Source organism: Hyperolius riggenbachi, chromosome 1 (genome assembly GCF_040937935.1).
Source record: "Hyperolius riggenbachi isolate aHypRig1 chromosome 1, aHypRig1.pri, whole genome shotgun sequence".
Classification (NCBI taxonomy): domain Eukaryota; kingdom Metazoa; phylum Chordata; class Amphibia; order Anura; family Hyperoliidae; genus Hyperolius; species Hyperolius riggenbachi.
This window is the reverse complement of record NC_090646.1, coordinates 680291292-680303355: the sequence shown is the minus strand read 5'-3', so window position 1 is coordinate 680303355 and position 12064 is coordinate 680291292. Positions and strand designations below refer to the sequence as shown.

Sequence of the window (12064 nt, the reverse complement as noted above, 5' to 3'; positions counted from 1 at the left end):
GAGACTTCAATATTTATTTGCTTTTAACCAACGCCAGTTTCCTGGCAGCCCTGTTGATCTCCTTGGCTGCAGTAGTGTCTGAATAACACCAGAAACAAGCATGCAGCTAATCTTGTCAGATCTGGTAATAATGTCAGCAACACCTGATCTGCTGCATGCTTGTTCAGGGGCTATGGCTAAAAGTTTTAGAGGCAGATGATCAGCAGGACAGCCAGGCAACTGGTATTGCTTCAAAGGAAATAAATATGGCAGCCTCCATATACCTCTTGCCTCTTTTCCTGGCATTTTTTATTTGTTGTTGGCCTATAAGTTTTCATAGAGATAAAAACCAGTAGGATATAAGTCAATTCCCGGGGGAGAGTTCTGTATATCTGATACAGCGAGATGCAAGAGGCGTCATACTCGTTTAAAGAGGAACTTCAGCCTCAACAAACACTGTTATTAAGTTACATTAGGTATGTTAATTAAAATAAATAGGTAATATAATCTCTTACCCACACTGTTTTAAAAGAACAGGAAAATGTTTGTGATTCATGGGGGCTGCCATCTTTGTCATGGGGCAGCCATCTTTTGGGTTGAAAGGAGGTGACGGAGCATGAGACACAGTTCCAACTGCCCTGTGTCCTGATCACCCCACCCAGTTGCTAGGCAACGAGAACATCATCATCAGAAATCCCATCATGCTTTGCACAGCATTGGGGGAAAAATGCCCAGACAGATTTCTTTGATGGGGCGGAGCTTAGCTTCTGTGCAGCCAAAAATAAAGCTTGGATAAGAAAAACAAACTTCTGATGCTGTGAAACTGTTAAAGAAACACTAACACCTTTTCAGTGCTGCTGAGTAGATTTTTAGTCTGAAGGTTCACTTTAAGGATAGACAGGTCTCTTGTAATGCACTTTTACGCCAGCTGACCGGTGTGTGACTGTTCCTCTCTCTTCCTATAGATGGCGCCAGACAGCCGGCCGTCCTTCTGTGACCTCAGTCAGAGGCTGGAGGTTATACTGGACAGTATGGATGTAACTGCCACGCCCCACAGAGGACAGAAGGAGGGGGTGGAGCTTATCACGCCAAGCAGCAGTGAGTATGGAGGAAATGGTGGGGATCGTGTAATGTTCTGCCTCTCTGTCATATGCCAGGACAGAACCTTCCATTGCTTACTAGGGACACCAAATATGAGTTGCGTACCCAGTGCCTAAGCCAAATGCAGGAGCCATAATCTCAGATATCATGTCACATATGCAGCCACACCCATCACTGCTCTTACTGTAAAGATCATTTCCCATTCCAGTTTACAATAAAACTCCTTCCATGTTCACAACCTACTGTTACATGGATAGCCTGGCTATTACTGTAAAGATCATTTCCCACTCCAGTTTACAATTATTTTATTTTTTATTTATATAGCGCCAACCGGGGATGGGCTCGCAGGTCCCTAAGGACTCAAATCCGTGAATAAAATGAGGCTTAATTGCCTCAGGTGTGCGGCGGGGAAACAAAGGTTTATTTACCTATAATTCTGCCGTCCATCCTGCATTTCAAACAGCTTGCATGCGTCCTATTTGATGCATTGCAAGCCTCATTACACACTTCCTCCTTCCGGCTTGAAGGAGGAAGTCTGTAGTCCTTAACCACTTGCCGACCGCCTACTTCATATTGGCGGCGGCAAAGTGGCAGCCCCAGGACCACGTAACGCAGAATGGCGTCAGGTCCTGGGGCACTCTTTGGCCGGGGATCGCGCGCTGGGATGCGCGCGCATCCGCCGGCAATAGGCTCCGCCCACCCGCGACGTCAACCCGCCGGCCAATCGGAAGCGCCGGCGGGTTGTTAACCCGACGATCGCCGGATAGGAAGCGTATAATACGCTTTGTAATGTTTACAAAGTGTATTATACAGGCTGCCTCCTGCCCTGGTGGTCCCAGTGTCCGAGGGACCACCAGGGCAGGCTGCAGCCACCCTAGTCTGCACCCAAACACACTGATCTGCCCCCTGATCGCCCACAGTACCCCTCAGACCCCCCCCTGCCCACCCCCCAGACCACCGTTTGCACACAATCACCCCCCTAACCACCCATCAATCATTCCCTGTCACTATCTGTCAACGCTATTTTTTTTTACTCCCTAAACTGCCCCCTCCTGATCACCCCCCCACCCCTCAGATTCTCCCCAGACCCCCCCAGACCCTCCCCCCCCTGTGTACTGTATGCATCTATCCCCCCTGATCACCTGTCAATCACCCGTCAATCACCCCCTGTCACTGCCACCCATCAATCAGCCCCTAACCTGCCCCTTGCGGGCAATCTGATCACCCACCCACACCAATAGATCGCCCGCAGATCCGACATCAGATCACCTCCCAAATCCATCGTTTACATCTATTCTCTCCTCTAAACACCCACTAATTACCCATCAATCACCCATCAATCACCCCCCTATCACCACCTGTCACTGTTACCCATCAGATTAGACCCTTGCGGGCACCCAATCACCCGCCCACACGCTCAGATTGCCCTCAAACCCCCCCTTATCGATTCGCCAGTGCATTATTTACATCTGTTCTTCCCTGTAATAACCCACTGATCACCTGTCAATCACCCCCTGTCACTGCCACCCATTAATCACCCCCTGTCACTGCCACCCATCAATCAGCCCCTAACCTGCCCCTTGCAGTCAATCTGATCACCCACCCACACCAATAGATCGCCCGCAGATCCGACATCAGATCACCTCCCAAGCGCAGTGTTTACATCTATTCTCTCCTCTAAACACCCACTAATTACCCATCAATCACCCCCTATCACCACCTGTCACTGTTACCCATCAGATTAGACCCTAATCTGCCCCTTGCGGGCACCCAATCACCCGCCCACACCTCAGAACGCCCTCAGACCCCAGCCCTGATCACCTCGCCAGTGCATTGCTTGCATCTATTCCCCCCTCTAATCACACCTTGAGACACCCATAAATCACCTCCTGTCACCCCCTAGCACACCTACCCATCAGATCAGGCCCCAATTTGCCCCGTGTGGGCTCCTGATCACTCGGCCAAACCCTCAGATCCCCCTCAGACCCCCTTCCGATCACCTCCCCAGTGCATTGATTGCATCTATTTTCCCTTCTAACCGCCCCCTGAGACACCCATCAATCACCTCCTGTCACCCCCCCTAGCACTCCTATCCATCAGATCAGGCCCAATACATCCTGTCATCTAAGAGGCCACCCTGCTTATGACCGTTTCCACAAAATTTGCCCCCTCATAGACCACCTGTCATCAAAATTTGCAGATGCGTATACCCCTGAACAGTCATTTTGAGAAATTTGGTTTCCAGACTACTCACAGTTTTGGGCCCGTAAAATGCCAGGGCAGTATAGGAACCCCACAAGTGACCCCATTTTAGAAAGAAGACACCCCAAGGTATTCTGTTAGGTGTATGATGAGTTCATAGAAGATTTTATTTTTTGTCAAAAGTTAGCGGAAATTGGATTTTTATTGTTTTTTTCACAGTGTCATTTTTCACTAACTTGTGACAAAAAATAAAATCTTCTATTTTTTTTGTCACAAGTTAGCGGAAATTGATATGTATTTTTTTTTTTTTTCACAAAGTGTCATTTTCCGCTAACTTGTGACAAAAAAAAAAATCTATGAACTCACCATACCCCTAACGGAATACCTTGGGGTGTCTTCTTTCTAAAATGGGGTCACTTGTGGGGTTTCTATACTGCCCTGGCATTTTAGGGGCCCTAAACCGTGAGGAGTAGTCTAGAATCCAAATGCCTCAAAATTACCTGTGAATAGGACGTTAGGCCCCTTAGCGCACCTAGGTTGCAAAAAAGTGTCACACATGTGGTATCGCCGTACTCAGAAGAAGTAGTATAATGTGTTTTGGTGTGTATTTTTATACATACGCATGCTGGGTGGGAGAAATCTCTCTGTAAATGGACAATTGTGTGTAAAAAAAAAAATCAAATAATTGTCATTTACAGAGATATTTCTCCCACCTAGCATGGGTATGTGTAAAAATACACCACAAAACACATTATACTACTTCTCCTGAGTACGGCGGTACCACATGTGTGACACTTTTTTGCAACCTAGGTGCGCTAAGGGGCCTAACGTCCTATTCACAGGTAATTTTGCGACATTTGGTTTCAAGACTACTCCTCACGGTTTAGGGCCCCTAAAATGCCAGGGCAGTATAGGAACCCCACAAATGACCCCATTTTAGAAAGAAGACACCCCAAGGTATTCCGTTAGGAGTATGGTGAGTTCAATGTGTAGAAAGAAGCAGAAGCGTGCACCAATGTCCTCTAATGAATTTCGCCTTTTAATCCTCCAGATTAGTTCCATACAAACGGGGTAAACATCAGTGCATACATTAGTATAGTTGCATATACATACTGGTGCTGGTGGCAGTGGTCTGGTGGGTGCCTAGGGTGTGAAAGGATCGGCGACGGCCGTTTCGCGTCCAACAGGACGCTTGGTCACGCTGCGTTCCACCCGCAGCGTGACCAAGCGTCCTGTTGGACGCGAAACGGCCGTCGCCGATCCTTTCACACCCTAGGCACCCACCAGACCACTGCCACCAGCACCAGTATGTATATGCAACTATACTAATGTATGCACTGATGTTTACCCCGTTTGTATGGAACTAATCTGGAGGATTAAAAGGCGAAATTCATTAGAGGACATTGGTGCACGCTTCTGCTTCTTTCTACACATTGTTGTCATACTCTTCCTTCTACGAATATTGGCGGAGCACATGTCTCAGCATCCCCCGGATTCTTGTAAAGGGGTATTGGTGGCTACGAGTGGTTAATAGTTTCATTTGATCTCTCCTGCATACTGGTCATTTCATTCAGGGAGTGCCACACTGGCCTGCTTCTTTGATTCAAAATGTATGGTGAGTTCAAAGAAGATTTTATTTTTGTCACAAGTTAGCGGAAAATGACACTTTGTGAAAAAAAACAATTAAAATCAATTTCCGCTAACTTGTGACAAAAAAAAAAAATCTTCTATGAACTCACCATACTCCTAATGGAATACCTTGGGGTGTCTTCTTTCTAAAATGGGGTAATTTGTGGGATTCCTATACTGTCCTGGCATTTTAGGGGCCCTAAACTGTGAGGAGCAGTCTTAAAACGAAATTTCTCAAAATGACCTGTGAAATCCTAAAGGTACTCATTGGACTTTGGGCCCCTTAGCGCAGTTAGGGTGCAAAAAAGAGCCACACATGTGGTATCGCCGTACTCAGGAGAAGTAGTATAATGTGTTTTGGGGTGTATTGTTCCACATACCCATGCTGAGTGGGAGAAATATCTCTATAAATTGACAATTGTGTGTAAAAAAAATAAAAAAATTGTCATTTACGGAGATATTTCTCCCACCCAGCATGGGTATGTGTAAAAATACACCCCAAAACACATTATACTACTTCTCCTGAGTACGGCAATACCACATGTGTGGCACTTTTTTGCAGCCTAACTGCGCTAAGGGGCCCAAAGTCCAATGAGCATCTTTAGGCTTTACAGGGGTGCTTACAATTAGGCACCCCCCAAAATGCCAGGACAGTGAACACACCCCACAAATGACCCTATTTTGGAAAGTAGACACTTCAAGGTATTCAGAGAGGAGCATAGTGAGTCCGTGGCAGATTTCATTTTTTTTGTCGCAAGTTAGAAGAAATGGAAACTTTTTTTTGTTTTTTTTTTGTTACAAAGTGTCATTTTCCGCTAACTTGTGACAAAAAATAAAATCTTCTATGAACTCACCATGCCTCTCACTGAATACTTTGGGATGTCTTCTTTCCAAAATGGGGTCATTTGGGGGGTATTTGTACTATCCTGGAATTTTAGCCCCTCATGAAACCTGACAGGTGCGCAGAAAAGTCAGAGATGCTTGAAAATGGGAAAATTCACTTTTGGCACCATAGTTTGTAAACGCTATAACTTTTACCCAATCCAATAAATATACACTTAATGGTTTTTTTTTAATCAAAGACATGTAGCAGAATAACTTTCGCGCTCAAATGTATAGGAAATTTTACTTTATTTGAAAAATGTCAGCACAGAAAGTTAAAAAAGTCATTTTTTTGACAAAATTCATGTCTTTTTTGATGAATATAATAAAAAGTAAAACTCGCAGCAGCAATCAAATAGCACCGAAAGAAAGCTGTATTAGTGACAAGAAAAGGAGGTAAAATTCATTTAGGTGGTAGGTTGTATGACTGAGCAATAAACCGTGAAAGCTGCAGTGGTCCGAATGGAAAAAAAGGCTCTGGTCCTTAAGGGGTTTTATGACTGCAGTCCTTAAAGAGTAACTGTTAGCCCCCAAAGTGAAATTTAAATCTGTACAGCAATGTTTTATTTAGTATTAAAGTGATCAAAAAAGCCAATGCGTTCTGCAAAAATCAATATAATTTTGCTACTATGTAGCCTTTTGCCCACGCTAAAGACGCAAAGACGCATATCAGATACTGATGACGAGCATGCAGAGCATGCCTATGTTTGCCCGACCCCCCTCTCCCCCCCAGGACCAGGTGCCGATCTATTTGCACCACAAACAGCTGACCGCTCTGACACGGAGAGAGAGCGGCAGCACTTCCAGCGGGAGCACCGCAGAGCAGCCGCCGCCGTGCATCTCTCACATGTGACTCGGTGGCGGCTGCTCTGCGGTGCTCCCGCTGGAAGTGCTGCCGCTCTCTCTCAGTGTCAGAGCGGTCAGCTGTTTGTGGTGCAAATATATCGGCACCTGGTCCTGGGGGGGAGAGGGGGGTCGGGCAAACATAGGCATGCTCTGCATGCTCATCAGTATCTGATATGCGGCTTTGCGTCTTTAGCGTGGGCAAAAGGCTACATAGTAGCAAAATTATATTGATTTTTGCAGAACGCATTGGCTTTTTTGATCACTTTAATACTAAATAAAACATTGCTGTACAGATTTAAATTTCACTTTGGGGGCTAACAGTTACTCTTTAAGTGGTTAAAGAGAAACTGTAACCAAGAATTGAACTTCATCCCAATCAGTAGCTCATCAGGGGTTCAAATCGGGGACCCAGCGCTGAAAGTCGAGAGTTCTAACCACTACACCACCGTGCTGCTTATACAGTGAAACTACTTCCATAGCCATTGGGCAGCTGTCTCTCCCTGGCCATGCCCCCTGCTGCTCCCCCCGCCTCCCTGCACATTACTAGAGACACACTGACTCTCTGTGCAACACTGCGACCTATAGGTCACGAAAGTGAAAATGGGCCATTGCGACCCGCGGGAGCGGCTGTTTTTCCGGCTACCTGATCTGCTCAGCCCCCCCGGATCAGATCATCTACTTTTTTTCTTTTTTTTTTTTTGAGCCCACCTCGGTCTCTCTTTAAGCTTTAACACCTAGCTTATTAACCGCTTTTTAACCTCTGTAATACCTATTCCTAAACAATCAAAACAAATTGGTCTATGCACATCTTGTTAAGTGATCCAATAATGAAAATGTTTTATTACATAGTTATTTGGGCTCTGCTGATGCCTAGCGATACATCTGTACTGCGCTGGGGCCCCCAAACTCACCCTAGCAGCCGCATCCAATCGCTACAGACATGCAGGATAATGGTCCGCCACATGCCCAGCTAGTATTGCTATAAGGCATAGGTTGTATCAATTAATCACACAGGACCAAGGAATATATTTTCATGGGTTTTGTAACAGTAGGACTAGTCATGGTAAAATTGGGAAGGGTGAAAACTGAAGTCCTGGAAACAAAATAACCCCTATAGCACTTGGATGTTATAAGTAATGAAAAAGTTATTGCTGTTTCTATAGCGACACAGCTGAAGTGTCAAAATTGTCAGAAACACACATAGTAAAAACCCAGGACTGTGAAATGGTGAAGCCATAATTTACTTTTTTGCTTGGCCATATTTTAATACCAAGATTTGTTTTCCAGGTGGAAGGAGAGCGTTGTCACCCTTGGATCATCAGGAAATGAATTGGGACCTCCCACCACCCCCTGATCAGCGTCTGTCCCGGAGTCAGTCCGATATGTTCTCTCCACAGCCACCGCCGGTTCTACACCCTCAGGACCCATACATTGATCTCTTGAATGACACTCCCACCCGATTCAACCCATTCTCTCAGAGAGAAGACCTGAAGGGTGGAAGAATTAAGCTTTACGACACCCCAAGCAAGTCAGTCATATCGCTCACGTTTGACCTGCCGCCACCATTGACCTACCAGACCAGCAGCCCAGTGACTCCTGAGCCCATGATGGACACTCGGTGTGACTTTTCTGACATGGTGGGCAGGCCAAGACGCTGCAGGTCTCTTCCATCCTCACCGGAGGTAGGGCGGAGGGGAAGTCCAGGTCCTGTCACCACCTCTGCACGGAGATGTCTCCATCAGAAAGGGGAAAGTGTGGACCTTTGGCAAGACATTAGCGTAAATTCAGTAGAAATGGATGGGGATAACAGGACTGTCAATGGTTTCTTACAGGATGATTTTCAGGACTCCGCAGAGAGTCTGCCACAAGGTTTAAATACTTCAAGGAATCTGGAATCCGGTGGGATCACAGAACCTTTTCTTGATAAAGACTGGACGTTGAGTGTCAGCATTAAACCATGTGGCTACGAACCAAAATCAGATCACCAAATTGGTGGGGCACTGAAAGACTTCACAAAGGCGGAGTTAACAGAAAGAAAAGCCCTACAGCCTAGCAGTGAACGGTTTGGAGAAAACACTAACCCACCAGTTGGAAACAGTCACTCAAACGGTAAGGAATCTACAGAGAACTCTGTTAGTGTTCCTGAGTGGGATATCAAAGCTTTTTCTCCACATCATCACCTTCAAGGGAAGAAGAGTCCACCTGCCAGCACAAAGATCCCCAAATCTAATGACAGATCAAAAGACTTAAACAGGCGGTGGAAACCTAATGGAACAAGACCTGGAGAAAATCCAGGCTTTGACCAGCCTGAAACTGGAGAACCCATGGATTGCTCGAGCAGTCCAGACAGCACAGAAGAAAACACATTCTGTCGGAGACTGCCACCATTGCAAGCTAATGGATCTCTTGTTGCTTGTTCAACCCCTCCACATTCATCCTCATCCTCCACGCCATCGTCTTCCCGTTCCCCCTCGCCTCCAGTAAGCATATGGCAACAGGAGCCCGCGGTAGTCCCCAACAGGTTAGGCCTTTCAGACAATAACAATGTAGTCAGTAGTAAACCGATGGGATGGGTTGGCCTGCTGCATCCACATCCATTGGACTCACTGGAGGGCAACTTGTGGGACGGGAATTTGCCAGGCCTGGGATGTGAAGGAGCCGAGAGTGGGAGCATGGCCCCCCTGCATGCTTCTTCCAGTTCTGTCCTGGACCATGAAGAAACCGTATCCTGCCCTGCCTGCTGTCTAGGCTTTAGCTTCATATCAGTGTGCCGCCGCTCACCCCCAGACACTTCCCGCTATCAAAACCTGAACTGTGAGTCAAACCGGGGCCTCATCCACACAGCGCCTCGCCTCGGCACTCCCAGGCCAGGACCCAGCAGGAAGCTGCCTGAAGCACAGACTTAGACCTGCACATGCGCTTATCCTCACATCACAAGTTCTACGGCTGCCCCTGGTGGGAAAAACTTTTTCTGGTGGCTTTGTTTACAAACATGAAGCCGCAATGACGGTTACGTCCAGCTCATGCGTTTTCTGCACCAAGTTTGCACTTGGCTTTGGCTGACTACTGGTGCAAGCTAGATAATTACTAACTTAATAATGTTTTTGTTGCTAAAAAAAAAAAAGAAATCTTACGCATTGATGCACAAGCATGGCTGCAGTTTTTGGGGCCTGTTATTTATTTATAAATCTTCGAAAAGAATTGGCTGACGCGTTTCACTACCAGCAAGACACAAGCGGCTCTTCCTTATTCCCCCCCCCCCCCCCTTCCTTGGTATGATTTGTAATGTCCGTTTCCAGCATTGTAGGACTAAAAATGCTCTGCAGACCATAAATAATCATTCAGACTGATGTAGCCAACACTTTCCCATCCATGAAAAGGTCTTTCCAGCTACTCAAAGGGCCTTGATAGACCTCCGAGATTTCCCAACATCCTGATTATTGTTATAGCTCAGACACCACATTGAAAGATCATTGTTTGTTTTCTAGGCTGACCACAAATAGGCAGATGTTTCACCAAGAGTCATGACCTTGGAGGTATGACAATTATCCGAATGTCTTACCCAAGAGTAACTGTCAGGAAGATATGACCATTCTCTAAACAGGTCTCCAAGAGGAATATGAAGCAAATGTAGATCCCACCGTTCACCCCATTTAAACGATGGAGGGGATAAACACAGATTATCCAGATCAAGTACACAGTTATTCTGATCCTCAAAAGGAATAGTGAGAGAGGTATGACCATTACCTTCATCTCAAAGAGGAATAGTGAGAGAGGTATGACCATTACCTTCATCTCCAAGAGGAATAGTGAGAGAGGTATAACCATTACCTACATCTCCAAGAGGAATAGTGAGAGAGGTATGACCATTACCTACATCTCTCCAAGAGGAATAGTGAGAGAGGTATGATCATTACCTACATCTCCAAGAGGAATAGTGAGAGAGGTATGACCATTACCTACATCTCCAAGAGGAATAGTGAGAGAGGTATGACCATTACCTACATCTCCAAGAGGAATAGTGAGAGAGGTATGATCATTACCTACATCTCCAAGAGGAATAGTGAGAAAGGTATGATCATTACCTACATCTCCAAGAGGAATAGTGAGAGAGGTATGACCATTACCTACATCTCCAAGAGGAATAGTGAGAGAGGTATGATCATTACCTACATCTCCAAGAGGAATAGTGAGAAAGGTATAACCATTACCTACATCTCTCCAAGAGGAATAGTGAGAGAGGTATGATCATTACCTACATCTCCAAGAGGAATAGTGAGAAAGGTATGACCATTACCTACATCTCCAAGAGGAATAGTGAGAAAGGTATGACCATTACCTACATCCAGGGCTGGCCCGCTCATGAGGCGGGGTGAAACATTTGCCTCAGGCGGCAGATCTGGGAGGGCGGCACCCGCCTGTCCGTGGGTGGGGGGCCGCCCGCCGAGCTGGAGGGGTAGCGGGCAGAAAGGGTATATTGGGCCTAGCGGCGGGGAGGGGGGTCGGACCCCCCCTCCCTCGCCTGGGTCCCCCGATCTACGCTCCTCCTCCAGCGTTAAGTACAAGCCTGCATATGATGAAGAGGCAACGGGCGGGGGAATCACTCACCTCTTCCGCGTTCCATCGCGTGCTCCACTGACGTCACTTCCTGCAAGGCCGCCCACTGTATTGTAAGTGGACGGCCTTGCAGGAAGTGACGTCAGTGGAGCGCACGATGGAACGCGGAAAAGGTGAGTGATTCCCCCGCCCGTTGCCTCTTCATCATATGCAGGCTTGTACTTAACGCTGGGGGAGGAGCGCAGATCGGGGGACCCAGGCAAGGTAGGGGTCCCCCGATCTGGCAAGGTAGGGGCCCCGCCACTAGGCCCAATACCCCCTTTCTGCCTGCTACCCCTCCAGCTCGGCGCCCCCCCCCCCCCCCCCCGCACACACGGCTCGGGGGGGGGGGGGCGATTTTTTCTAATTTTACCTCAGGCGGCAAAAAGTCTAGGGCCGGCCCTGCCTACATCTCCAAGAGGAATAGTGAGAGAGGTATGATCATTACCTTCATCTCAAAGAGGAATAGTGAGAAAGGTATGACCATTACCTACATCTCCAAGAGGAATAATGAGAGAGATATAACCATTACCTACATCTCTCCAAGAGGAATAGTGAGAGAGGTATGACCATTACCTACATCTCCAAGAGGAATAGTGAGAGAGATATAACCATTACCTACATCTCCAAGAGGAATAGTTGGGGAGGTATTATCATTACCTACATCTCCAAGAGGAATAGTTGAGGAGTTATGACCATTATCTAGATGTCTCCCCAAGAGGAATACTCTGGGAGTCATAACGGTTGTCTAGCCTACGCAGGATCCATGACTGTGCATCATAGAAGTTGGGCAGTAGTTGAGCGTGGCTTATGTGCTGTCAGATGCTCC

At 46.9% G+C, this 12064-nt stretch overlaps 1 protein-coding gene across 1 annotated transcript in view; it reads left to right on the top strand.

Annotated features, from left to right (window-relative positions):
- LOC137532555 (dual specificity testis-specific protein kinase 1-like) overlaps positions 1-9767 on the top strand; it is a 137339-nt gene extending 127572 nt beyond the window's left edge. The window contains exons 9-10 of the mRNA XM_068253187.1: positions 945-1077; positions 7927-9767. Coding sequence (XP_068109288.1) covers positions 945-1077; positions 7927-9545 — 1752 coding nt within the window. The 3' untranslated portion in view covers positions 9546-9767. The remainder of the gene's footprint in view (positions 1-944; positions 1078-7926) is intronic.
- The last annotated feature ends 2297 nt before the right edge of the window (positions 9768-12064 follow it).